Raw genomic sequence first — 26,229 nt, forward strand, 5'->3', positions numbered from 1 at the left:
CTGTTGGCAATACATTTAATTGAATTCTTTTCAGAGACATCTTGTTATTGCCAGACATGCTTTTAGAGATAGTACAGAGAAATAAAAGAATTTCAGGAGGCAGTAAAACAAATAATTACCATTTTCACCATTACTTCCAGATACCCTCCCATCCAGTCACTAAATCCTTTAAGTCTAAATCAAAGGGTTTCAGTGAACAAAATTGTACAGATCATTTCAAAGAATATAAAAATTACAACGACGTTTTATTTGAAGAGAGAAATTGAAATTCACGTAGCACCCTACTGGCTGAGGCATCCGAGGAGTTATTAAAAAAAAAAAAAAAAAAGGCTGGTTTAGCCTGAACTTTAGAGGCCTGTTTCAAAATGATCAGGATTGATGCAAATCTCTCTTTTAATTTCAATGTGCTTGTGCCCATAAAACTTAGAGGCATCGTCCTTCTTCTTAGGCTCTCCTCTGTTTTTTAATATCAGGGCTCTGCAAGATTCTCTGAGGCATGAGTATAAGAGTAATAAATAATACTATTAACCATCCAAAGCAAGCGCTGCCTTTATTCTTTTTTTTTTTTTTTTCCCCACCAACAAAGCAACCACTTTCGCATTAGGTTTGAACTACCTCAGCATAACTCCTCATCAGGAAAGTATCTGTAGGGGTTAGTGAGGCTTTTTTAATCTTGACAGCTGAAAGTTGACAGCTCTGCTGAAAAGGAAAGAGGTCAGCCGTGCCGTGCAGCCACGGGCCAGGGATTTTCAGCTTCCACGAGTCACACGCTTCGTATTTTCGTGGGTGCCAGGATGACAAGATTCGGGGACGAGCAAGGGAGTGGGCTGGGGATGCTGGTCGGGCGAAGGGTCCCCCACCATGTGCCCTGCCAGGAGGCTCCTCGCCCGGCACGGCCCCACCGCGGCACTGCCAGGCTTTGGTCCATAACTGGTTAAAAATTCATTGGGACTGGGGAGGGGTAGGTGTTAATTATCTATGGCTGGAAAACTTCTGGGTGAAGTTACCCTTTTAAATCAAAGACGAGGCAGAGACAGGACAGGAGTGTTGGTGCTCAGTGGGATGGGGACGATCCTTACACACCTCCCGGTAACTGATGTTTACTCACAGTCAGTGTTTGGAGATTAGGCAGGCAGACAGGCAGATATCTCGCTCCTTTGCCTATGTGGGAGGAAAGTAATTTTTGACAGGCAAGTCTGCACTGTCTCCTGGCAGCGAGAGCCAAGCAGATATGCCAGTTATTTGGGCAATTTTGCAGGAATATTATCCTGGGGTTTTCTCTGAGCGCGGCACGGACGCACAGCCCTCCATCATCAGAGCGGTTCTTCTCGCGGGGTATTGGTCCGAGTGTGATTCATTACCCCAAACGGGGCGTCTGCATGTAGCATGGAGGCAGCAACATGCTCTCAGGCAGCACAGGGAGCCACGTCGTTGCACAGAAGCACTCCGGGACGGTCGGCTGAACTCCCCTCCACAGCCTTTGGCTGGCTGTCCCTCCCTCCATCCATCCCTCCATCCTTCTGGTCCTGACCTCCGGGCACCTTGTGCCCGTCCCCCCTCCCCCCCCCCAATGCCATACCAGTCCAGCTCCAGATGCCAGCAGATGCTGAGTGGTACCTACATCCATCTAAAGCCTCTGCATGAGGTATGACAGGAGCAACAAAAATTGGGCTGGGGGCTTGTAGATGGGCAAGCGGTGGGCTGACACGAAGCCGGGCTGGGCGGGGGTGAGGTACGGTCAGGTGTGCCCAGGGCATGCTGGAACAGCCAGGCTCTACCACGACATTCAAGTTTTTCCACTTCCAGTACTTTCCCTCGCAGTAAAGACCAAGCCAGATCACAAACACTCCAATTAAAACAAAACAAAAACAAACAAAAAAAAAAAAGAGAGAAAAAGAGAAGAAAGCAAGAAAAAGGAGCCGCGATGAGCTTCGCAGTACTCTGCTCTCTGCCATTTCCAGATGCCCAGCTGCTGCTCCCTCTTCTCCCAGACGGAGCCCATGCCTCTTCCGATACCCAGGAAAACATTTTGTTCTGCGTTAAAGGCTAAAGCTAACACATGACCAGCGAGAGGCAGCAGTTTGTTTAGCTCTTGGAGTTTATTTTAATTGCGGCCTTGTTTTGTAATGAGGACGGCCACGGCAGGGGGAGCCTTCTGGGATCCGGGGGGCTGTTCCGGGGGAGTTTCTTTATCAATAAAAAGAAGTGTCGTCTATTTAAATTAACAAGAACCGGATGGGATGCGTGCTTGGCTGCTTTGTTTTCTTGGAAGTTAAACCATATGCACTTGCTTATTAAGGATTTCAGTGGCTGTTTGAGATCACGGGTCCCCTCCAAGTGCTCTGCCTTCAGCGTCCCCAACCTCCATCGGGGAGGAAGGAGGGGGAGAGAGACGGGCTCTGCGTTCATGCTGACAGGCAGAAAACAGCCTGGTAAACCTGAGTATTTTGTTATGATGATGCATGAAAAAAGGAGGGGAAAAAAAAGAAAAAACATGTGATTTTTATGCAAATCAGGTGAATTGGACGGTTAAAAAAACCCTAAATGTCAGGTAGATAAGATCGCATACACCTAGAGCAGTGTCATGATATTCTTTGTACGTTACATTCATACTGGAAACCAAAACGTGTTACAGAAATCAGACACCCACAAAAAGCTCTGAGATTGCACTGAGAACAGGTTCCTGCAAAGTACCAACCTCTGACAAAAAAAAGAAAAAAAAATAGAAGAAAAAAAAAGAAAAGAAAAGAAAAAAAGAAAAGAAAAAAAAAGTAGGTTAGATTAGAAAACAAGATAGTTCAATTCAGCCTGGGAATAGGCTGTCCCCGCGCAGTGTGCAGCCTGGCCTCGGTGCACATGCATTAATATGCACAAAACTCCTTTTAAGTAACGTTCATGCGGCAGCACCCGGCACTGAAACAGCAGGCTGCTCCCGCAACCCACCCTCGACTGCCACAGGGAAGGGGAGAGATTTACGGGTTCTCCTCTGTCAGGCTAAACTTTTCTCTCCTGGACACATTTTTTTTTTCTTTAAAAGTCCTGACAGCTATTTTGCGCAGGGATGGGTAAGCCTCATGGCCTGAAGGAGTTAATTTCAATAGAAAAAAATTATAGTGGGGCACTGTTTATTTAAGCAGTATTTTGTAAAAGATGAGGCACTTCTTTCCAGAGGTGCAGTTCACCTGGGAAAAACACACACTGGCCTCGAAACCACTTAAAAACCCACTCCGTGTCCCCTGGGGGGACAACCCAAACCCCGGTGGCTCCCATCACCGCTGAGCAGCACCTCTGGCTCTGAGGGCCTTCAACATCAAACTGCAGCTCTCAAGGAGGGCTAAATAATTTCACACCGCTTTGTGCCCCACATGCCAACACATAGGCAGAGGGGCTGCTTTTCATTCGAGGAGCTTTGCCAGGGGGTAAATGGAGAGGCTGGAGTGGGATACCCGGGGGGGTGTGTGCGAGGCACCTGTAGCGATGCCCAGCGCTGCTTCTGCCTCCACTCCTGTTCCTTGGGGAGCTCCGGTGCGCCCAGAAATACCCCTGCCAACTCCGAGAGGACCGTTTTCCAGCAGCATCCCCCCCTTCCTGGCATCACCACCACTTTGCAGGGCAGTGCATAGGGGTTCAAACCCCTGCCTGGGGGAGCGGCTCTCCACAGGGTGTGGGGGGGTGTTTTTGAGAGGGGAGTGCATGGGGCTAGTCCCTCACAGCGGGGTTACGGCAGCCCCCCACCAGTGGGGCCGAGCTGCTGCCCCTCCATGTGTCACACAGGCACTTCATGGGTGCACAGGAGCCACCCCAAGGCTGAAGCCGGCGGGGAGCGTCCCGCAGACAACATGGGGGCTGCTGGTGGCTTCCCACCCCCTCGGCAACCCTCCCTACCATGGGGCCACCTTCCCCTCCAAAAGCAAAGCCGCTTGCTGTCAGCAGGCGGAGGCGAGGGAGGCCGCCCCGCCGGGGCATCGCCGCCCTCCCCGCCTGGCAGGCACCACCACCGCCACCGGCTGCCAAGCTGGTGCCTGGAGCTGGGGCAGGCAAGGGAAGAGGGTGACAAGGCCTCGCTCGGCACTGACTCCTCTGGCCGATGGGGGGAGAGGGGTCCCAAGGACCCCATCCACGGCACGCCAAAGCTCCCCAGCAAGCCACTGCGGGGGTTGCTGCTGCTTTTGGGGGACAGAAGGAAGAGGTGGGAGGTGGGGGTGGGTGGCAGGAGCCCCTGGGGAGCTGCGGCCGGGCCCCAGCTGATGTAGAGGGGGGGAAGAGAAGGTACAAAACCAGAGGAGAAAGGCCAAAAACCCCGCCAAGGCACCCAGGCCGCCCAGTTCCCAGCCCGAAGGGGATGCTGGTGGCTGCTCTCTACGTCCCTGTAACGAGAGGGGTTAGAATGGAAACTCTGATGCACGCCGTGCTTGGCGGTGGCCAGGCAGAGCAAGAAATCTCCCCCGTAAAAGTGCTACTTGAACAGAAGCCGTGCTCAACCTCGGTCCTCCACCAAAAAGAAAAACGCGAGCGGCAGCCCTCTCGCTGCCCCTGAACGTCCCGCAGGCACAGGGCTCCGCCGGGCACACGCTCCGGCTAAAGCGAAAGTGTCACACGCTGCAAAGAAATGACAAACAGAAATCTACCCCCTTCAACACCTCCCTTCCTTTTAATTTCATTACTATGAAGGGGAAAAAAAAAAAAAAAAAATCCCAGAGCAGAGCTTATATTATTAGGTCCGTTCCTCCTTCAGCCCCGAGCCGGCCGCTTGCAGACAGCCGGGGAGCCCCCTCCCTGCCCGGGGCCGGGATCGGAGTCGCACAGCTCGAGCTGCACTCACTCACTGGGAATTACATATTGCTTTTTAACTACAGGAAAGCCATCTCTCCAGCATATCTGTACCATCTCAAGTGTCTCGGGAGTACCATCCCTGCCTTGCCACCGGGCTATTTTTAATGATAAGATGAGTCGGATTAGCAGAAGGTCTTTCTTCCTAATTTTTTTTTTTTTCCCCTCCTTGCTTTAAAGCATTTCAGTTCAAGAGCTCAGCTGAGAAATCAAAATAAAAGCAGCACCTAGGGACTTTGCGTCCAAGGTGGCCGCTCCGTGGGGCTCAGCGGTGGCTGAATCGGTAGCTCTGAGCAATTGCATTAGTGGACCGAGGGCACCGTGACCTGCGGTGGTTATTCTCGTAAACAAATTTCTATTAATTGCAACGGCCCAGGAATGCCATCACAGCCCGGAGCGCGCCCTCATCCTGCTCCCCACCACACCGAGTGGCTGCGGCACCTCGCAGCCCAAAAAACCGACGGGGAAAGAAAAATGAGACTTGCAATCTGCTGATCCACCCTCCCCAAGGCAAACCCTCGCAGCAGGCCCGCTCGAAATAAATACGCAAGGCTGGGGGATAGAGAGGCAGAAATCTCGACGGATTTACATACAGGGCAATACATTTCCATAGAGGACCGGGGGAACGGTGGGGCGACGGGCCCCCTCCCTCTGCACACCCCCCCCCCCCAAAACCCATCCGAGATATGGATGGCAAAGGCTTTGCATTATTTACCCCCCCTCTCCCCGCCACCCCACGCCTCCCAGCAAAGGCCTTTGCCCAGCAATAGATAAAAAGTGCCGAAATAAAACCCCTTCCAGAAAAGCAGTTTTGCATCCCCAGCACAGTCCGACATTTCAGTACAAGCAGAATATTTACAAACTTACAGATTATTTTGCAACAATAACAACAACAGCTACAAAGAAATAACCCACCACTCCAGAGTCCTGGAAAGGAAAAGAGAAAACGAATCAAAAAAAAAAAAAAAAAAGAAGAAAGAAATAATCTTTTTCTTTTTTTTTTTTTTTAGGTCTGGAGAATCCCGGCAAAGAAATGAAAAAAGAAAAAAATTAAAGTAAAAAAAAAAAAAAAAGAAAAAGGGAAGGGGAGCGCATTGGGGGGGTGTCTTTACGGAAAGAGCTTCTTTCCCCGAGAGTAAATCCTGTCGGAGGCCGTGAGCCGAGCGTGGCTGTTTGCAAAAATTATTAAAAAAAAAGCTGATTGAGGGAAAAATAATTTTTTTAAAAAAAAAAGTAAAAATCCAGTGCAATGCAGCAGGATCCTGGCTTTGCTCGCTGGGTTGTTTTTTTTTTTTTAGGGGGGAGGGTTGCTTTTTAAACGCGAAAGTGACCCCCCCCAAAAAATTAAATATAAAAATAAATAAAAAATTTAAAAGGCGTATTATTTTTTTTTTTTTGGTTCAGATCTCTTCCTTTTCTCTCTCTTTCGGAGAGGGATGGGGGGGTGGGTGGTGGTAGTAGTGGTGGTGGTGGTAGGGGGGGGTGGGTGGGATGTGTATTTGCACCGCCCGGCGTTGCACCCGGGACCCCCCGTTCTCCGCCGCCGCCGCTGCTGCTGCTGCTCCGCGGCCGCGCGCCGCCACCCCGCCGCGCCCCCACGTCACACACAGCACCCGCCGCCACGTGACCCGCCGCCCGGGCGCGACCACTGCGAACGAAGGGGGGGGGTGGTGGTGTGTGAAGAAGGGAGGGTGACACGATGGGACCCCCGCCGCCGCCGCCGCCCTCCGGGGCCGCGGGACCCCCCCGCGCCGCCCCCTAAGGGGGCGGCGCGGGGGGGTCCCGCGGCCCCGGAGGGCGGCGGCGGCGGCACCGGAGCGGCGGGGGGAGGTCCTCGGCCCTCCCCGTGCTTAGCGCAATGGTAGAGTCTGCAGCTCAAATTCCGAGAATTGGGCTCTGTTGATTCTTAGAACTGGGGTTCTTAGAAGTGGTGATGCAAGGAGTTTCTAGGAAAGCCCGGAGACCAGGTGATTGCTGCTTCTATTGCCGCGGCCGATTTTACCCTTTAATTCTCTCTCGCTCGCTCGCTCTCTTTTTTTTTTTTTTTTCTCTCCATTTTTTTTTTTCCCTCCTCTTTCCCTCCCTGCCCCGCTCCGACGCCTGGCGCGGAGCCGCCTCTATATATTTCTACCCTTTTTTTTTTTTTCTCCCCTCTTTCCTTCCCCCCCTTTCCCGCGGCAGGTGCCCCGACAGCCCTTTAATTTTTTTTTTACTACCTCCTAAATTTCAATTACATTTTTTTTTCTGCTTTATTTATTTAATTTCCCCCCCCCTCCTCTTTCTTTGCCCGCTGTCAGGCGAGAAAAATAGGGGTGCCTGCACGTCTTAACGCTGGGGAGCGTGTATAAGGGGGGTGAGGGGGTCTCGCCGTCATCTCCTGGGGATTATCGGTTATCTGGGATTATTGGCTTTCCCGCACGCGTGACGGCCGGGTGGGGACGGGGAGGACGGCGGCGGCTCCTCTCTGCACCTGCAGCCGCCCCGCGGGCGCAGGACGGCGGCGAGCGCGGCTGCCGGCCGCCGAGCTTGTGGCGTTTTGCGTGACTCGGGGTCGGCTCCCAATGGCTGGATCCCTCGGTCGGGGTGTGCTATTTCTCTTTTGCCGCTTGGGTTTGTTTTTTTTTTTTTCCTTCTTCTTCTTCTTTTTTTTTAATTTTTTTTTTTTTGGTGTGCGTGTTGTGTCGCTGTTGTCGTTTCGCCGCCGCACAAAGCCGCCGCGGAACGGGGCTGGCGGCAGCGCGGGGGCTCGGCGGCACCGGGCACCGCTGCTCCGGCCTTTCCGCATCATTTTCCCTCCCCCCTCTCTGTTTTATGTTATTATATTAATACATCATTATTATTGTTATTCTGTCCCCGATGTAACTGCGAAACGGCTGGTGCGTTTTGCAACCTGTGGCGGGGCTGCGCCGTGATCTGTCAAGCCCCGGGCTAAGAGCGGGCGGTGATGGAGAAGACTTGCGGCATTTCTCTGCCCGGGGAAGGGGGGAGCCCGCGGGGAGGCTCGGCCGTCGCCGGTTGCCGGCCCCGGAGCACCGCGGAGCGGCGGCCCGGGGCGGCGGGGAAACCGCGCTCGCCTCGACGGTGTGTGCCGGGGCGGCCGCGACGGGTTGTTGCCGGCTGGAAAATAAAACGCGATGCAAAGCTCGGGAAGAGGAGGGGAAAGTGTGTGGAGCAACTCTGAATATTACGCGCAGGGCTCAAAATAATAATAATAATAACAACCCCCGCGGGGAGGAGAGTGGGTCCTCCGCCGGGTGGAAGGCGGCCGGCGGGGGAAGTGGGGCGCAGCCGTGCGAGGGATGGGGGTCCCGAGTACTGTGCGGGGTGAGCCCCCCGGTGCCCCCATCGCAGCCCTTCCCCTGTGTTTACTACCGCGACGGACTTGGCGCGGCGACAGGCGCTCGTAAATCTGCCGCCGGCAGCCGCGGGGCTGGCCCCCGGCCACACGCTATTCCTGGAGCGAGCGGCGCGGCCGGCCGCGGAGAGCCGCGTAACCCCCGCGCACCGCGCCGGCCCGCGCCGCTGCGCTCCCCACCCCCCCCCCAACCCCCCCAGCGTCCCTCCGGCTCCCCAGCAAAACCAAAAGCCAGCGGGGAAGGGGGGAAGGGAGAAAGCTTTTTTTTTTGTTGTTAGGTTGGGTGGTTTTGTGTGTGTACATATATATATATTTTTTTAACACCCCCCCCAAAAAAAAAAGGCAAAACAAAACCGAAAAAGCCCAACTTTGTTATGAAAACTTTCGTGGTCGGGCGGCAGCGACCTCTCCCGGCCGCCCCCCCCCCCCCCGGCCCTCCGCCGCGCCATCCTGACCCCCCTCCATCCCCCCCCGCGCCTTTAGTTTGCAAAGTCACAGTATGAAATGTTATGAAATCGCCTCTTGGGAAGGAGGAAAACAGAAAGCAAGGCGTTTGTTTAGAAAAATCTGCAGCGGCCTCTCAGATGTGCCTAAAAAGCTGCCTTTGACCCCCCTGTTGCATTTCCAGGGAAGAGGCAAATCTAGGCTTGAAATCATGAGTCAAAAACAACAAAAACAAACCCAGCCAGGGTTAGTTTTTTCCACTGACTTCAGTAGGCGCAGAATCGGTGCAACGGGAGGCTGGGGCCAGACGGATGAGGCTCAGCAAGAAGCGCTGTGTTGGTCCGACATCTCTGTCTGGGCCAAATTCGTACCTGTGCCAGTGGAAGTGTCAACAGGGCTGGGTATGGGATCAGGCCCTCATTCAGTCTGGGGACGCTTACTGGTTCCTCTCCTGAGGTTTTAAATGCTTTAAAAATTATTATTTGCCCTATTGTTTCAAAGGCTTAAGGGATAAGGGCTTTAAGAGCAAATACAGGCTTTTTCCTGCAGTCCTTGCGGGAGTTACAGTTCAAAAATTGTTTTAAAAATATTTTAGGGGAAGCCTCTCTTTATATATACATGGAGAGGCAGAACCTGAGGTTCTGTTATTTTCTTCTAATGATAGGATCACAGATTTAAAAACTTACATTGCAGATGGCAAATTTTGCCCCGTGAAACAAATCATCAAGCCATTAAAATATTCAAAGGGTGTCTAGCAATTTTCCAGAAGAATGGATTATTACATTGTTCCAGTAAGAAAAGACTTCATCTCCGAGCGTTCAATTTTGACTGGCAAAACAGATCAAAGATCTCTTGGGATGCATTTCAATTCCAATTTCCAATCCCCCTCAGTTCTGACTGTCTGAGTCAATATTGGGAGAGGAAGTGGAGGCTAACTGGTTAGTTATTATCGCAAAGGAAGAAGTCTGAATGAGAAGTGATTCTTACAAATCACACACACACACACACACACACCCCAAAAAAAAAAAAGAGAAAGAAATCAGTCAAAAGTCTTTATGATACTTTTTAGACATCCCTGTTTGCAGCACTGGGAGGACTTCAGCCTGCTGTCTGATGAGACAAAAATAAACCTAGCAGAAACATTAAGTTTTTCAAAACAAGGCTGGAAAAGCTCATAAAAATAATGTTGCTCAGACGCGTTTTAAGAGAAACAGAATTACATCGACAAAATTATATGTTTTCCAGGTTTGGTTGGGGTGTTATTTTCCAAGGGGAAAAATTGCTCTTGCAGCAAAGCGAACTGGTGCCATCTAGTGTCGTGTCTTCTCCCTCCTCCCCGGCCGGAGCCGGGAGACTCGGGAGAGTGGGAACATGTTTATTAACGCTCGTTAAAAAAAAGAAAAGAAAAAAAAAAAGAAAAAATACGCTTGCCAGCTAGGAGGAAGGTGGCAGAGGAAACTCTGGATGCCACTGAACTTACTTAAGGAGCCTAATTGGAAACAACTGAGCGCTTATTAAAGTCACTGACATTTCCATATGGAGTTCTCTCCGGGTCTGGTCATGAAATCACATGTGAAAATCTTTCCGAGTTGTGGTGTTAATCTGCCCTTGAATTTCTGCCTAATTTAGGATGTATTGTAAAGCTATGCTTTTTTTCTTTGCTTTTTTTTTTTCTTTTTTTTTGGGGGGTGCGGGGGAGGAAGCTTTCAGCCTCTGATGGCAGCAGCCTAATACTAATTTGTAGGAATGGTGTTTGGTTTGGGTTGTTTGTTGGTTTGGGGGGGGTTTATTTTGGTGGAGTTTTTGTTTGTTTTTGTTTGGGTGGAGTGGTTTTGGTTTGGGGTTGGGTTTTTTTTTTTTTGTGAACAATAATATTGTCTTCAAAAACCCATTACAAATACAGTAAAACTTAGTGAGGCAATCCTGTATTGTAGGAGCAGGGGTGGGTGTCCTCTCATTTTATGTGAATACTCTATTAAAAAGAAAATCTTGTTACATAGTCTATAGGTGAGTAAAATGAAGCCCTAACCAGTAGGTGCATTTCTCAGTGTGCAGCTTATGTACCTTCACATATTTATGGCACTGAAGGTGAAGAACCATTTCATGCCTGTTTTAGTCCCTGTGCTGTAATGTTTGGGCAGCAAACTCCACACAAAGAGCTTTTACTGGTTCAGTCATAGCCTGAAATGTTGTTTTCAGGTTCCTGAGAAGTTTATAAAATCTAAATTTGGTGAAAAGTTGCCTGCGTGCTCATAACCTCTTGTTCCATTTTATAGTAGCATGGGAGTCTATAAACGGGAGCCCTGTATGCCGAGTGCCTGTATTCTTTTTAGATCTATTTTTAAACCATTCTTCTGTTTGGCAAAAAGTGACACTTGGTTTCCATGTTTACAGCAGGCATTGGCAAACCTCAGGAGTTCACAGTTTGCAGTTTGGTTAGATGAGTATCCAAAAGTCAGCATCTGACCAGTAAACTCCTTCAGACTGCAAATTTAGACTGCAAATGTAGTCCTCCCATCTTCCCTGCATTTGTTTGTTGTTTTTGTTTTGGTTTTGCTTTTTTTTAAATCCACGCTAGATCTTGTGTGTTCCCATTGCTGCAGGATGCTAGCAGCCAAAAAGACACACACCCCTAAATAAAAGCAAGCATGTAGTTTTTAGGACTGCTTTAAAATCCCAGCAATCTCAGTGGAGCTTTACATCTAAACCACAGGGAGAGCTAAGGGTGTTGGGGGAGAAGGGAAAAATTTTGGGGGTACATTGTTTTCCTCCCCCTCTTTCTCCTGGTCAGCATACTGCCTTTGGGCTGCATGCCAGGTACCCACGAGGAATTTGGGATCCCTGCTTATGGAAGGAATTGCTTGGGACAAGCACTGCAGGAAAGTGGGTCCTGAAGAACGTGTCCTGTAGGACTGGGCACCCTGTGAAACAGTCTCCTTAACTCTGTTTGGTTAAATAAACACAGTGGTGAGGGGGTGGTCTCTCCCCTGGCCATGGAACTCCAAGCTTTCATCCATGTCTCACCCCATCCAGGCAGGATGCCAAAGCAGTTCCTTGCTGCCAAAATGAGCTGTGCCACCCTCTGCCTCAGGAGGATGGAGACAGGGAGGGGAGGGTCGGTGCCAGCTGGTGATTTACTGACCCGGTGCAGGGTGGGGATGACAGGACACCTCCAATGAGCCCAGCCAGGCCAGGGACCCAGCTCAGCTGCTGGGAATGCCCAGCTCCGACTGCACCCTGCTGTCGGGTCAGCACCTCAGTGCAAGGCTCGGTGTTGGCAGGGCACGGTGTTGGTCCCTTGCTCTCTGGAGTATTTCCCTTGACTTCAGCCGGGACACAGTTCCTGCCTTGCTTTGAAAAATTAATGTGCCAAATTGCTTGGGGTCATCTGAAATGCTGAAGAAGGCTTGACTCCTCACTCCCCAAGGGCACACGCTGCCTCTGCCTCGCAGTCCGAGCTTGGCTCCATAGAGGGCAGGGGAGTCCTCTTTAGTGGAAAACATTGGAGACAGTTTTAGTGTGCTTCCCCCTCCTCTGCGTTTTCTTCTGCAAAGACCAAAACAATGTGGAGACTTGAGCCGGGCCAGCTTTCAAGGGCAATCCTTTTAAACCCTCTTTTGAAGTACAAACTATAAAGTTCCCTGCAGCGCTTGAGAAAATATGCAGTTTTCCTGGTTCCAAATGCTGATAATAAACCCATCCAGATAATGTATTGCATTTCCTAGAAACATTTGTTTGCTGGCAGGAAATTGGATCGGATTGAAAGTTAGCAGAGACCGCTCGATAGAGCGAGTGCAATCCGTTCACGGAAGGGTACGATGGAAAAAACGACAGGGCTTGCACTAGTGATGCAGCTTTTGATCTGTGCTGACACTGTGTGCTAGGACTCCTCTCGGTCTCTTCTTGGGTTATTATTAACCCAGCCACGTTTTGGCCTAGACGCCAACCAGAAGCTACTAAATTAATAAAACTCTGCTGTGACAGCTAAAGGACGCTTAGTGTCCCTTGACTGCATGACATCAGGGAAGCTGAGCTGGGCGCTTGCACACCCCCAGCCAAGAGCATCCTCTTCACCATGGCTTGTAGCACCCAAGACTGTGCCCGGGAGGGGCTCCCACACCACCCCATTTCCTTGGTTGTCCCTCTGGTGTCTGTTCAGGAGAAACCAGGCATCCCTTGGCAGGGTGTGGGGGTGCAGCTGGCGGTGTGCCCTGGCAGGCAGAGGGGTGTTCCCGTGGGGCCGGGACTGGGGAGGAAGGGGGGGGGCAGGATGGAGCTTCCCCTGGGCGGGCAGTTTCAGAGCACTGTGTGGGATGAGGCTGTGGGGAAGGGAGACTTCACCCAGCCACCCCTCCAGGGTGATGAGAGGGAGTCGGCACTGCAGGCTCTGGAGGGGTAGGAGACTGGGGCCAGCGGGCGTGGGGGGGTGGTGTGTGATCGGTGTCCTCCCCTAGAATAGATATTTGGGGTGGACGAGGGGCAAAGATGAGAGGGCATCCCCCATGCAAAGAGAAGCAGGGGAGGAAGGAGTCTCCCCTGTCCACAGGGTGGGAGAAAGATGGATAAAAAGGGATTCCCTATAAATAGGAGAGCGGATGGATGGAGGGATTTCCCTGTGCATGGCAGAAAGATGGATTTGGTGGGGTGGGGAAGGCCCTGGTTCTCCCCTCTGCCCTGGGGTGTGGGACCTGTGAGGGTCTCTTCTTTGCATGGGTGGTGCAGAGAGGGGTTCCCCCACATGCAGGTGCACCCTCCCCATGCTTGCTGAGCCTGTAGCAGGGAGGGTAGAGCCAGACCTGGGCTCCCTTCCAGGAATGGGTTTTCTTGGGGAGGTGCCGGCAGGGAAGGGCCGTTCCCTGAACTGCTGGGGCAGACCCATTGCCTTCCTGGAAGGCAGCAGCAGTGACAGTCCCATGCGGCCACCCCCGAAATGGGCCTCGTGCCTGGCCCAGACGTTCCGCTCTGGGCACAGTGAGCCCCGGCGTGCAGCCCCGAGTGCTGCCAGAGAGCCCAGGTACTGGACAGCAAAACGGGGGGGCGGGGGTGGGTGGGTGGGGTGATGTTCTGGCACCATTTGAGCCTGGGAGAGTCTCATGGGCTTTGAGTGGGGGGAATGGAGAAGGCCATGCTTGGCTGTGGTGGTCTTCTCCCCATCACTGGTCTCTGATACTGTCCCCTTCTCTGGTCCCTGGTCGGAGCATCCTCCTATGCTGAGGTGCAGAGCTGGTGCTGTGCAGAGGCCGGGAGGGGCAGGGTTAACCCGGCTCATATAGCAAGGGGAAGGAAGGTCCCTTTCCCTTCTGCGTGCCCACATCCTGCAGCCGGGAGCTGCTTGGGATGCACCTGCCTGGCTCCCGGGGCCGTGGGTGTTGCAGCAGCACTGTGCTGGGGAGGGATAATTTGGGAGGGTGGGGACGGAGCTGTGCTGGGGTCCAGCTCTGGAAGAGGAGCTGGGTGTCTCCCTGGCTGGGCAGCGCTTGCGGCCTCGCTGTGGGTAAGTGAATTTGGCAACAGCAGCAGCTTCTCACGTGATGCTCACGGGCGCAGAGTTCATCTTGCAGTTCGTAACTTTGTTGGTTTTTGCGTGGGTCACCTCCCCATGTCTGTGATGCCGGGGTAAGTCCCCAGGAGCCTGGCAGAGTGCGTCTGCCGGCACGGATGAGGTCGGGATGCCAGCCAGCTGCCCCAAATGCATACGTCCGCTCGTACGGACACACAGATGCATGCTGGGCTCCTAGCAGAGCGCTGCAAGTCCCTTGGCTTGCAATTGATGGTAGTGAGCGGCTGGCAGCGAGCATGTACAGAAAGGTCAGAGTCTGCAGTATTTGGGAAATGAGTCACTTTTTGTGTGTGTGTATAGTTTTAAGCTAGCCAGGCTCAGAGCAGCTCTGAAGATTTGTATTTGATGGCTGTAAGACACTCCTCTGGGTTTTGCGTGTGATGCTTTGCCTTAAATCTCACTTCTTCATCCCACCCTGCTGTCTCTAGGGACACAAGAGGAACTTGGGCACCAGATGTGCACATCTCCCGCAAGGGAGAGGGAAGGGGACGCTTGTGCTCAGAGGGCTGGATGGGCTCTCTGCAAGTGCGGGCAGTCTTACTGCCCCTGTCCGGTTTTTGGGGGTCGGTTCTGGAAGGCAGTTAACTCCTGAGTTTCCTTGCCATACTGCCCCAGCCACGCTGCCCATGAAGCCAGTGGCTGGAGACAAAGCTTATGGTTTAGGGGAAGGCTTTTCCAGCAGCCAGAGGAAGGCATTTGTTCCGGGTCCTCATCCGTCTCCGCCACTGGCTTCCTCTGTTATCCTGGCCAAGTCACTTTGGTACTTGACGCCCACATCCTCCCAAGTCTGTTCGGCAGTCCCGTCCCAGGGCGTTTTCACCAGTGGCTGGAGTGTGCGGGTATTCTGAGAAGGGCAGTAGCTGTTTCGAAGGACTGGATTCAGGCTCTTTCCAGGTTTTCTGACGTTTGTGTGTAAGTCATACTTGTTAACAAGGTGCTGGGAATATGGCATTGGTCTTGGATGTGGCACTGGCCGCGAATTCAATCTTGGCAGGGGAAGAGTTATCTCCAAAAGAAGTGGTGAGAAAATTCTCGCTTGACTTCCCTTCCCCACCTGCCTTTAAGTTCCTGAGTCATGGAAATGAAAATCTCCTTGGCATACGCCCATGGTTTAGGCTAGAGGGTGTGGAAGAAGCTATGATTGGATTCTCAAAGCCTGTGGTTGTGATAAGAACGTACTGTACCGGAAGAAACAAATGTTAACCTTACTGGAGAGTACAAGGTTTGTTATCTCTAGCTTTTATCCAACTGATACTCGAGCAAAACAGCAGGCTTGTGTCCTGTCATGGCCAATTCGTAATTACCAGCTAATGTGGCATTTGTTTTCTTGTGCTTTATTTGTAGGTTTGAAAGAAACTTTTGGACTGTGAATTGAGGCATTGGGTATGTAAATTTAAATTTTGTGCTTCCCCTCCTAACCCTCTCCCCCCCTTCCCTTCACCATGTTGAATGAAATGTTTCATTAGACCCAGCTGGAATTTGTTTTCAGGAGAGCAGCTGCTCTGTAGAAAATACTGTACGTTCACATGCCGCTGGGGAAGGAGGAGGAGTTCGGGTTGTGGGAGGAGGTTGATCATGGAGGAATTTGATGCTGAAGACGCATGTTTCAACCCAAACTTCAGATACAGGGAAATGTGGGCTCTCCTGGGTGCTGGTTGGGAGGACAGCTCTGAGATTGGTCAACAGCTGTCGTGCTGGGGGAAGGCTTCACGTTCCTCGACTAACCCAATCCTTGCTCACTGGGAGAGACTGGGCTGCAGTGTGGGTAGCAGCCCAGCAGGTTAGATGAGTTCTGCTCCTCATTGCCACCACCGGGAAAATGTGGACAGGTCTTCTCCGGAGTGGCCACCACCTGGGAGCAGGAAAGTAGTTTGCTCGTGGGTGAGGGTTGGTGCTTCACTGTGGGCTGGATTTTCCAAATGTTGAAATCCTTCAGCTTCACTTGGGACCTTTAAGACTTGTTTTGATTCCCAAGGCTGGATTTGCAGCCAGCCATCAGACAAGTGAGGGGGATGGCTCCTGAGGAAGATCTGAAGGCTGGGAAGCTGTGTTGGGAGCTTCATGGAGATGAACCCGAGGAGTAGCGGTGGTGGGAGGAGTGGGCTGGGGTGGAGCTGCCATGGGTGAGGCAGGGAGAGGAGCCGGTTAGCTAATCCTCAGGAGGGTCTGGTTGCCTTCGCCTGCCAGCTTGCTGGGTGGGACTGAGACGTGCTAGGTCTCGCTGTCGGCCAAGAGACCTCACCGGGCAGCCTGGCAGGAGCTTGGTGTGGTGCAGGGCTATTTGCCTTGGGACCAAGGAGCTGGTGCTGTCCCTACCAGCAGCAGTTGGCCATTAGAACACATCCCAGAGCAGCAGCTGCCTCTTTGCTGGGTTTAGGACAATTGCCTGGCTGCTTCTCTATTCCCATCCTCCTCCCGCTTCTGTTTCGAGCAGACTCAAGATGGCCTCGCCGGCAGACAGCTGCATCCAGTTCACCCGCCACGCGAGCGATGTCCTCCTCAATCTCAACCGCCTTAGAAGCCGGGATATTCTGACCGATGTGGTCATCATTGTGAACCGGGAGCAGTTCAGAGCCCACAAAACAGTCCTGATGGCCTGCAGGTGAGAGCAGGGTCCCCTCCCTGCCTCCCGTCCCTGCTCCCTCTGCCTTTGGCCACCAGCAACACTGCTGCAGCCCTGGGGAGGCTTGTGGGATTTACAGACAGGGAGACAGAGGCAGAGAAGCAGAATTGAAAGGAGCTGCCAAGAAATTTGTACCTGCGATGGGATTAGAGCTGAGACCTTTCACCTCCAGTGCAGTGCCCACGCCTCCCTCCTCCTCGTGTGCCCACGTCTGCCCAGACACAACCCATGGAGACAAACAGGAGCACAGCAGGCATGAGGCACATCCCTGAAGGCAAAGCCCAAATGCTCTGGAGGGACAGGACAGGAGACGGGAGGGAGGGCTGGATGCTCTCTGGGATAAGCAAGTCCTCTGTAACGGCAGTGTCCCCTGCCACTGCTATTTTTAGACCTAGTCCTCCCTGGCTCCCAGGCTGCTGGCTGCACCCACCTTTGCTGGTTTTTTGTTTGGTTTTGGGTTTTTTTTCAAGCCTATTGGGGTCTGAAATCCCTTTCCAGCTCCTAGGATTGCTGGAATTGCTTCCTAGTGAACGCTAATTAACATCCCATCATTGCCCACTTGAATTGCAGCAGATGTCTTTCAGGGTCTCCTGCTGACAAGGTATAAAGATTTGAAAAAGCCAGGGTTTGACTGTTAAGACATCTGAAAAATGTTTTGCCAACATTTCCTCCTCCCCCCCCCCCCCCCCCCCCCCCCCCCCCCCCCCCCGGTTAAAGAGTGTGGATGCCCCAAGAGGCTTCTGAAAGAAATGAGTCACAGTAGGAAGGGTGATAACAACAACAACAACAACAAAAAAAGGGGGAATTTCTAAATGGAGGCAGTGGGGAGTTGTTCAGCAGGTGAGATCTAAAAGCAGGCTGTTCCAGTTGGGAAAAGTGCAGTGCAGAAGATGCTTACTAAGCTGAGAAACCAAGCTTGATAATAAGGGGGAAGCTCAGGGAATTCTGTAATTGCCTCCTCCTCCCTTCCCATTCACGAACCCCTCTGTGCTAAGGGATTTCAGACAAATTCTCCTTTCTTCCTCTGAATTGTCATTAAAACTTGTCTTCTCTCCTGTCTCCTCTCTGCAGTGGCCTCTTCTACAGCATCTTCACTGACCAGCTCAAGTGCAACTTGAATGTCATCAACCTGGACCCTGAAATTAACCCTGAAGGGTTTTGCATCCTCTTGGACTTCATGTATACATCCCGCCTGAATTTGAGGGAGAACAATATCATGGCCGTGATGGCCACAGCGCTGTACCTGCAGATGGAGCATGTGGTTGATACCTGCCGAAGGTTTGTCAAGTCTAGGTGAGCGCCGTGAGTGAACTTTCAAGAGCCTGGGACAGTGTGTTTGGGTGGGAGCGGGGAGAACTGACAAAGTATCTGCAAGCGTATCCTTACGGGCTGAAAATGACTGTGTCTCCCTCCTTTTTACCTGTTTACAGTGAAGCAGAGATGGTGCCTGCTGTGAAGACCCCAAGGGAAGAGTTTTTGGCTGGACGGATGCTGAGCCACCCAGAGGTGATGGCTTATCGGAGCAGAGATGTCTCAGAGAATGGCATGCCTCTCCAAAATGGGTCCCTCTGCAATGGGAGGGCCTTTGCACCTGGCTTGATCAATAGTTTGTCTGGATCCCCCATTTCCTACCATGGATACAGCCCTCTCCCTCTAAATAGCTTTCTTGTGGATGATGAGTTGCGGGAGATGAGGATGCCTCTCTCTGAACTCTCGAGGGCAGGTGCCTTCCCTAAGGAAAGGATCCTGCCATGCGACAGCTCCAGGACAATCCCCACCGAGTACATGAGAACCATTACCGACATCTCGGCCAACATGTGCCACGCTACCATCTATGCTCCAAAAGAAGGTGCTGCTGAAGAAGCCAGGAGCGACATGCACTACAGCGTAGCCTCTGGCCCCAAACCTGTTGTCCCTTCAGTCCGGAACAATCCCTATTTCTCTTGCGACAAAGTGGCCAAAGAGGAGGAGCGGACCTCTTCAGAGGATGAGATCAGCCAGCACTTTGAGCCCACCAACACCCCCCTGGACCGCAAGGGACTCATCAGCCCCCAGAGCCCCCAGAAGTCAGACTGTCAGCCCAACTCACCAACCGAGTCCAGCAGCAGCAAGAATGCCCGTATCAGTCAGAGCTCCAGCTCCCTCTTCACTAAGAGCCCCACAGATCCCAAAGCTTGCAACTGGAAGAAGTACAAGTTCATCATCCTCAACTCTCTCAATCAGAACACAAAGCAAGACAGTACTGACCAGAACGAGATGGGAACCCTGTCTCCTCGCACCTATATGCCCATGTCCACTTGCCAGCAGTCCATGGAGCCGGAGCATCTCAACGTGCAATCCCCCACCAAGATAAGTGTGAATGGAGAAGACTCTACTATCCCACAAGCGAGCAGACTCAACAATATTGTTAACAGGTGAGAAGATTTCCACCCACCCCCCCCGCCCCACCATGAGAGACAGGACTCCCTGTGTTGTTGGTGAGGGTTTGGAAGTGTGTGAAACAGCTGTAGCGTTGGGCTGGGGAGTCCAGCCATGAGCAGGTGGAAGCCTCTGCATTTGGTGGAGCACTGCCAGTGACATTGACTGGGTGCCAGCTGTAACCACCTTAGTGGTGCTAGCCTGGCCCGGTGATGGAATTGGGAACATTGGGTCAGGAATTCCTGGCTCACTTTGGCAGCTCTGGACATTTTCTGGAGCCTGGATTTGCCCAACCTGGTTTCCACCAGACTCCCTGTGCCTTCAAGCTTTTGGTTGTCTGTAAGCATTGGAATGGCCAAACTACCAGGGAGTAGTACGCTATCCTCTGGACCTGGATGTTCCTAGAGAGCTTTGAGGTCATTTGGTGATGGGCATCTGAAGGATTGAGGCTCAGGGACCCATTGCTGATCAGGGCCGTGCTGTGCATCTCACCACAAAAGTGTTCCCATAAAACATAGCTGTCCCTTGTGTCTGGAAGGGTGCAAACAAGGGCCCAGTAGTTCAAGCACAGCAAGAGCCTTCTCATGGCTGTATGCGTTGCTGTCCTTCCACAGGTCCCGGGATGGGTCCCCTCGGAGCAGTGAAGGGCAGTCCCCGCTGTACATGCATTCGTCGAAGTGCAGCTCCTGTGGCTGCCAGTCCCCACAACATGCTGAGATGTGCCTTCATACCCCTGGCTCAAACTTTGGAGAGGAGATGGGGGAAACCCAGTCTGAATACTCTGACTCCAGCTGCGGTGAGTCTTGCATCCCTGGTCGCCTTTTTCAACCAGCAGGCAAGGGGGCTGTGCAGTCTGGGGACCCATCCAGCTGGTGCCCTGTGTCCAAACAGGCAGTTGGACCTGTCTCTGATGCTGGTGGATCCCAAGGTGCTTTACAGTCCCCTCTTAACTGGCTGACCAGCCGCGTGCATGCATGTGAGGGACGCGCACACATGGGAATTGCTTCCTTCCTCCCCTTCCCCAGCACCATCCAGATACCTTGTGCAGGGAGTTAGTCACCTGCTGCAAACTTGGCAGCTAAGGACAGGAAACAAAGTGCACCCCACCCCACCAGAACCACAGGAGAACAAGCTTGGCAGATGTAATGACCCTAATGGGGATTGGGCAAGATGATGTGTCTCATGCATCCGTCATGATATCTTCATTATCAGGGAGCCCAATGCGCACATCTGGAGAAATGCAGATAATGAGGCTTGCAACCTTGTTGCAAAACCCCACAAGCCCAGAGACAAATATCTGTGCACCCATCTGCCTGTAGCTCAGGGAGGGGCAGTGCACAATTGTCACCTGGGGTGTAGGCAGAGATTCACAGAGGGAACCCAGCTGTGGTGATGCTCAAAGCTACATACAGCATTTAGGGGTTAGGCACCTTCAATCTGCCTTGCGCTTCAGATGATGATGGTCTTCCCATGCTCAAGGAAGACATCTGTACACGTAAATGTTTAAGACCTCTAAAGGTTTTGGAGTTGCTCCAGAGTTGAGCATCCATCCTTTGGAGGATGCCTGATAACCTGGGTGCCTTTGTGGACCTCTCTGAAAGATGTCCAGGCAAGATGCTGGCTTCTTGGAAGCTTGTGTCACACTGGAGAGATGGCTCGTGATGACTTTGCTCTCTCAAACCATGCGTGTTGCTGCTGTGTGCGCAAGGTCAGGAGGTACTGGCATGGTGCGAGCACTGCTGACCATGAACATCTGCACTTGGCTTCTTGTTCCAGCACTTGCTCTGACCGCCCCTTTCCACCATCCCAAACCCATCCTGTGGCCCATCGAGGAGCTGGCCCGCACATTGCCCATCTCATTGCTCTCCTCTCTACCCTCCCAGAGAACGGGGCCTTCTTCTGCAACGAGTGCGACTGCCGGTTCTCTGAAGAAGCCTCTCTCAAGAGACACTCTCTGCAAGTCCACAGTGACAAGCCCTACAAGTGTGACCGCTGCCAGGCCTCCTTCCGTTACAAGGGGAACCTCGCCAGCCACAAAACCGTCCACACAGGTACAGTGCTGGCCATGGGGACAACTGACTGGGGAGGCTGTGGGTTGCTGGGCATGCGGGCACTGATGGCTGGGTTTGTCCCAAGCGCAGTGTCACTGGCTCTGTGTCACAAGCTGTCCCTGATGGGAAGAGCAAGGTGCTTTTCTTGGCACTGCCGGGGAGCCCTTGGGCAGAGCCCCAAACCTGGGAATGGGGGAGATGCTACCCGGCCTCACAGCAGGGATGGAGCTCAATGTCCTTTGCTGTAAAACACTGGGCATCACCCTTTCTAAAGGCGCCTTGCAAAATGCATGGCTGGGAGCAGATGCGTGGCCTCCAGGTTACTTTGTGGTAGACTTTAGAAAAAAATAAAAAAAAAAATCAAAAGAACATTTAAGGAGAAGTCTGGGATTTTTTTTTCCCCCTACATCCTAGAAATCCAGATCATATCTAGCTTGGCAGAAACTCTGCTGATGGGAAAATCTGTGAACGGATGGACTCTGTGAATCAACACAATGAAAGCTGAGAAAGGAAGGGGATATTAAGGGTTTAGTCATTTGCTGACAAACCTGGGGATTTTTTTTTTTTTCATGCTTTTATTAATGCTTAACATTTCAACAGCCAGTTCACTGGCTGGGGAAGTCTGGGCTGACGACTCAGCGCTGCCGCACTGCATTAGGCACAAATTCCCGCAGCCTCAGCTGAGCTCCTGGGCTGCGCAGGTGAATGACACAAGTCGAATGTCAGGGCAGGGTTTGAGGGTGCATGGGGTCAAAGCTCGAAACAAAAGAAAAAGGCAGGAAGGGATAAACAATGGCTGTTTCCCGCTCCCCTTCAAGCCCATCTTCAACCATCCTAAAGAAACGAGTTAAAACCTTTTTGCAGCTCCCCCCATCACTGTGAGAAAGTCAGCTGGGGCTGGCAGCAGTGATTGCAACTGAATAATGACTTGGGAGCTGGGTCGCTGGGTGTGCTTTGGCTTTCTGCTCTATCCACTCTTCTCACTCCTCTAAAGAGGTGATGAACAGCTGAGGCAGGATGTGCTGGGTAGGGATCATGAGGAGCCCAAGGGGAGCCAGGTGGCCCTGCATGGCTTACTACAGCTGTAGGGAGACGCAGGGTACCAGCCGGTGTCACAGGACCAGGAGGTGTGATGCTGCTAAGCCTCGCTGGCAGAGCTACCCGACTTTCTCTCTTGCCCTGAAGGCTGCAGCTCCTAACATGAAAAAGAAAAGGTACCCATGGTACCCAGGTACTTCCTGAGTTCACCCTACTCTGGGGACACCCCAAGCTGTCCTAACTGACGCTGCTTGTCCACAGCCATCTCCAAAAGGGACAGAAGTCAGGGCTAGTGCTTCATGCCATGGGGTCTGGCACCTGAAGGACTGTGCTTGGGGAACGCCATGGAACATGGAGGCTGAGCACATCTGTACTTAATCCCTCACCCTTTCTTTTGGGCTTGGCAGGAGAAAAGCCGTACCGCTGCAACATCTGCGGGGCGCAGTTCAACCGGCCAGCCAACCTGAAAACCCACACACGCATCCACTCCGGAGAGAAACCCTACAAGTGCGAGACCTGTGGGGCCAGATTTGTCCAGGTGCGTGTGGCCTCTGGAATTTGCAGTCACTGGGGAGGAGAACATGACTGGACCTCCTGCCCCAGACTGGTGACACTTCATGGCAGGGAGGAGGCTGATGGGCCACACTTGCTGCCTTGGGCAGCTCTTCCCATGGTGTTGCAGGATAAACAGGGCCTTAAGGTCCATGTGGGCCAGTTTGGTTTAGCAGGAAGCCTGATTGCTGGTTTTAGCTTCTCTCCATTTGTTGTTGGAGATACCAAAGCTTAGACACGCGTGGCCCTGACTCCCAGCTAGAATCCCGTAGACCAAAAAAAAGACAGATGGGCAGAGCCCTGCTCCCGGTGGGATGCCCTCATCCCTGGGGCTGCCCTCACCCAGAGCTGCTCTCTCTAGGTGGCCCACCTCCGTGCTCACGTGCTCATTCACACCGGGGAGAAGCCGTACCCCTGCGAGATCTGCGGCACACGCTTCCGACACCTGCAGACCCTCAAAAGTCACCTTCGAATCCACACGGGAGAGAAACCCTATCATGTGAGTGACCCTGCTTCTTTTGGGGGGAGGGGGGGCCTCTCAGTGGGGGCTGGGGGAGAATGCTGCCAAACCTGGGGAGCTGGAAAGACACCGGGGCGTTCGCATGGGCAGGTTAGAGCACCCCAATGCCCTTCACCAGCCTCCTGGGACCCCACGCCAAGGTCACGTCTCTGTTCCTTGTGCCCTGTCCCCCTCTCGTGCATTAGCTGATGCTGACGTGGTATCTTGTCGTGAGCGGCTGCGTTGGAAACACTGACGTGCAGCCCAGGCTGGGTACATCTTAGCTGCTCTTCTTCCGCTCCATCTGGAAGAAGGTCACACTTCTCCAAATAGCTGTGGCTTAAATTACAGCCACCCGCTGTGTGCAGGGATGGCGGAAAGGAGCAGACAACCTGGCTGGGGTCCCCTGTGCCGGTGGCACCCGCACCGAGTGAGCAGCCTGCCCTGCCTGGGGGCTCCCAGCTCTTTGCCAAGACTTTTCTGGCTCTCCCCTCATCCACTAGAGAGGGAATCGGAGCAGGAGTTATCCTCCAAACATCCTTCTGGAGCCATCCGGTTTTGTAGGGGTCAAAAGCAGCTCCCAAAATAGGCCTGCAGCTGGTTTGAGCATCTAGATAAGGAGCCTGGTGCTGCACCTCTGAAGGGAACTCAGCCTTTCTGCATCCCACAAACCGAAATGTGCTGCTGAAAGCCTGGCATGGCGTTCCTGACCCCAGGAGAGGTGCCCATGCTGTGGGGACAGAGCAACAGGATATGGGGGCAAGGTTTAGGGGCTCAAAGAAGCTTGGGGCCCCTGGGTGCTGCTTCAGCTTCCCCATTGCTGTTCCCACTGTGTCCTCGCTTTCCCCAACCACCGGTGTAACGGGTGCAGCATCCTGGGGTAGCCGGATGTGGGACCCCTGCCTTGAAGGGAAGGACGTGTCCCCTACAATCATGTTTCACACCTTTGGCCTTTTGCCTCTCACCCCGCAGTGTGAGAAGTGCAACCTGCATTTCCGCCACAAAAGCCAGCTGCGGCTTCACCTCCGGCAGAAGCACGGGGCCATCACCAACACCAAGGTGCAGTACCGCATCTCAGCAAGTGAGGTGCCTCCGGAGCTCCCCAAGGCCTGCTGAAGGCAGAGCATTTCCCAGGAGGAGTCTCGGGGAGGGTGGGGAGAAGCTGTCCAAAGGATATGCAACACTTTAAAAGAAAAAGGAGAAAAAAAAAAAAAAAAGAAAAAAAATTCATCACATGATGGAGTGCCTCTAAACCCATAGTGCAGATAGGTGGAAAACATTAGAAATTTAAAAAAAAAATTACAAATACACGGGTTTTATTTTTCCCAGTTATGTGAAACGTAAAGAAAAATAAAATTATTCAGATCTTATTGTATATAAAACATAAAAAATAAAAATAAGTCATTTTAAATGTCTGTGCAGTGGAGTGTTGATAAACTCTGGAGTCTAACCTTCACAGCCTTTGCCGTTTGAAGATGAGGAATGTAATGTTGATTTATGGGAACAGATTTTTTCTTTTGTATGCAAAATGTGTGTTCTTTTAAAAAGAGAAAGTATGCTATTAAAGAGAGGGCTTTAACTTTTTTAACCAAAGGTGAAGGAATCTATGGCAGAGTTGTAAATATATATAGATATAAATATATAAATATATATATAAAATAAATATATATAGACCTTTAAAAAAAGCTATATTAAAAATATATAAAATGCATTAAAGGCTCAGCTGGATTCTGCAGGCAGAAGCCACTCTGAGAATCTTTATTATGATAGAGCACTTAACGAGATATTTTAAAGTATTGCATCTGTACAAGTAAGAAAATATTTTGTCTAAATGCATCAGTGTATTTGTATTTTTTTGCAAGTGAAGGTTTACAATTTACAAAAAAAGTGTGTATTAAACCAACAAAGCTGCAGAAGGAATTTAAAATAATAATAAAGTGTAATTTTTTTTTTGTTCTAGTTCTCAGTCTGTATATATGTAAAATGTGGTTTCGCACGGTGCCTTTCTTTTCAATGGAAGTTTTCAATGTATGGACTATATTGAGCTCAGTTTCTTCAAGGTACAGCCTGATGTTGCAAAAGGAGTTTTGGTGGAACTCTATTGGGAAACGTTTTATTTTTTTTTTGTTTTTGGTTTTGTTTTTGGTCTTATTTTACATGCTTGTGTTATAAACAATCTCGGGAGACAGGGTTTGGGCTGTGTCTAAACTGCATTAATGCGTTCTGTAAAATATAGCTGTACAAATAAAAGAATAAAATGAAGAAAAGTGAAGTATGATGGAGTGAGGGGTCTGTTCTTGTCTGACTTTCTCCTTGCCCTGGGAAGGGGCTGAGCAGTTTTTTCCAGGGTCAAGTGGAGATGGTCTCTGGCATGAGGTCAGAGCAAGACTCAGGCTCGCTGCTCTGCATCCTGGTGGGGACTGTGCCACCTCCTTGATACTTTCTGCATTTGCACCGAGTAGCCGGCAGAAATAGGGCAGGGCCTGGGAGAGACCTTTTGCTGACCAGCCCAGGGCTGGTTCCAGATGGCTGCGTAGTTATTTATATTTCCTGGAAACCAATGCAATTGCCAGCATTGCTCAGGGAAGAAGGCTGCCTGCTGCTCCTATTGCTTTCCAGTGCCTGGGGTGGAGGGGCTGCCGCTTCGGCTGCCTTGTGCAATGGTTCAGTGGAGCAGGGTCTGTAACCCCCTCCAGGAACTCGCTGGCCGATAGCATCTCTGGGCTTTGAGCCACTGCTCACTGGCTGCAGGCCAGAGCAGAGAAAGCCCAGCTTGAGGGAGTCCCTGTGCTTTCACCCAGTAGGGAGAGGAGCTGCTTGGGGCCATTTGGGTGGCTGTGCAGAGCTGGGGGTCAAAGC

General features: G+C 51.9%; 1 protein-coding gene and 1 long non-coding RNA gene across 4 annotated transcripts; one reads left to right on the top strand and one right to left on the bottom strand.

Moving 5' to 3' along the window:
- Positions 1-2,080: 2,080 nt before the first annotated feature.
- Positions 2,081-6,379, bottom strand: LOC129210218 (uncharacterized). Its single transcript, XR_008578348.1, has 2 exons — positions 5,698-6,379; positions 2,081-2,438 (listed from the first exon to the last, which is right to left on the bottom strand). It is a non-coding gene; the product is annotated as an uncharacterized LOC129210218 (long non-coding RNA).
- A 284-nt stretch (positions 6,380-6,663) lies between these two features.
- BCL6 (BCL6 transcription repressor) lies at positions 6,664-25,637 on the top strand. Of its 3 annotated transcripts, none has more exons than XM_054835383.1 (10): positions 6,664-6,797; positions 15,534-15,572; positions 16,624-16,791; positions 17,884-18,105; positions 18,243-19,226; positions 19,845-20,026; positions 21,114-21,281; positions 22,727-22,857; positions 23,233-23,370; positions 24,343-25,637. In XM_054835383.1, the coding sequence occupies exons 3-10, from the start codon at positions 16,631-16,633 to the stop codon at positions 24,484-24,486; spliced, it is 2,130 nt and encodes a 709-aa protein (XP_054691358.1). In that variant the 5' UTR covers positions 6,664-6,797; positions 15,534-15,572; positions 16,624-16,630; the 3' UTR covers positions 24,487-25,637. The 3 variants fall into 3 exon arrangements, with proteins under 3 accessions (XP_054691358.1, XP_054691359.1, XP_054691357.1); XM_054835384.1 differs by lacking the exon at positions 6,664-6,797 and adding an exon at positions 13,358-13,643; XM_054835382.1 differs by lacking the exon at positions 6,664-6,797 and adding an exon at positions 14,716-15,411.
- Positions 25,638-26,229: the final 592 nt, after the last annotated feature.

Source organism: Grus americana, chromosome 9, assembly GCF_028858705.1.
Source record: "Grus americana isolate bGruAme1 chromosome 9, bGruAme1.mat, whole genome shotgun sequence".
Taxonomy (NCBI): Eukaryota; Metazoa; Chordata; class Aves; order Gruiformes; family Gruidae; genus Grus; species Grus americana.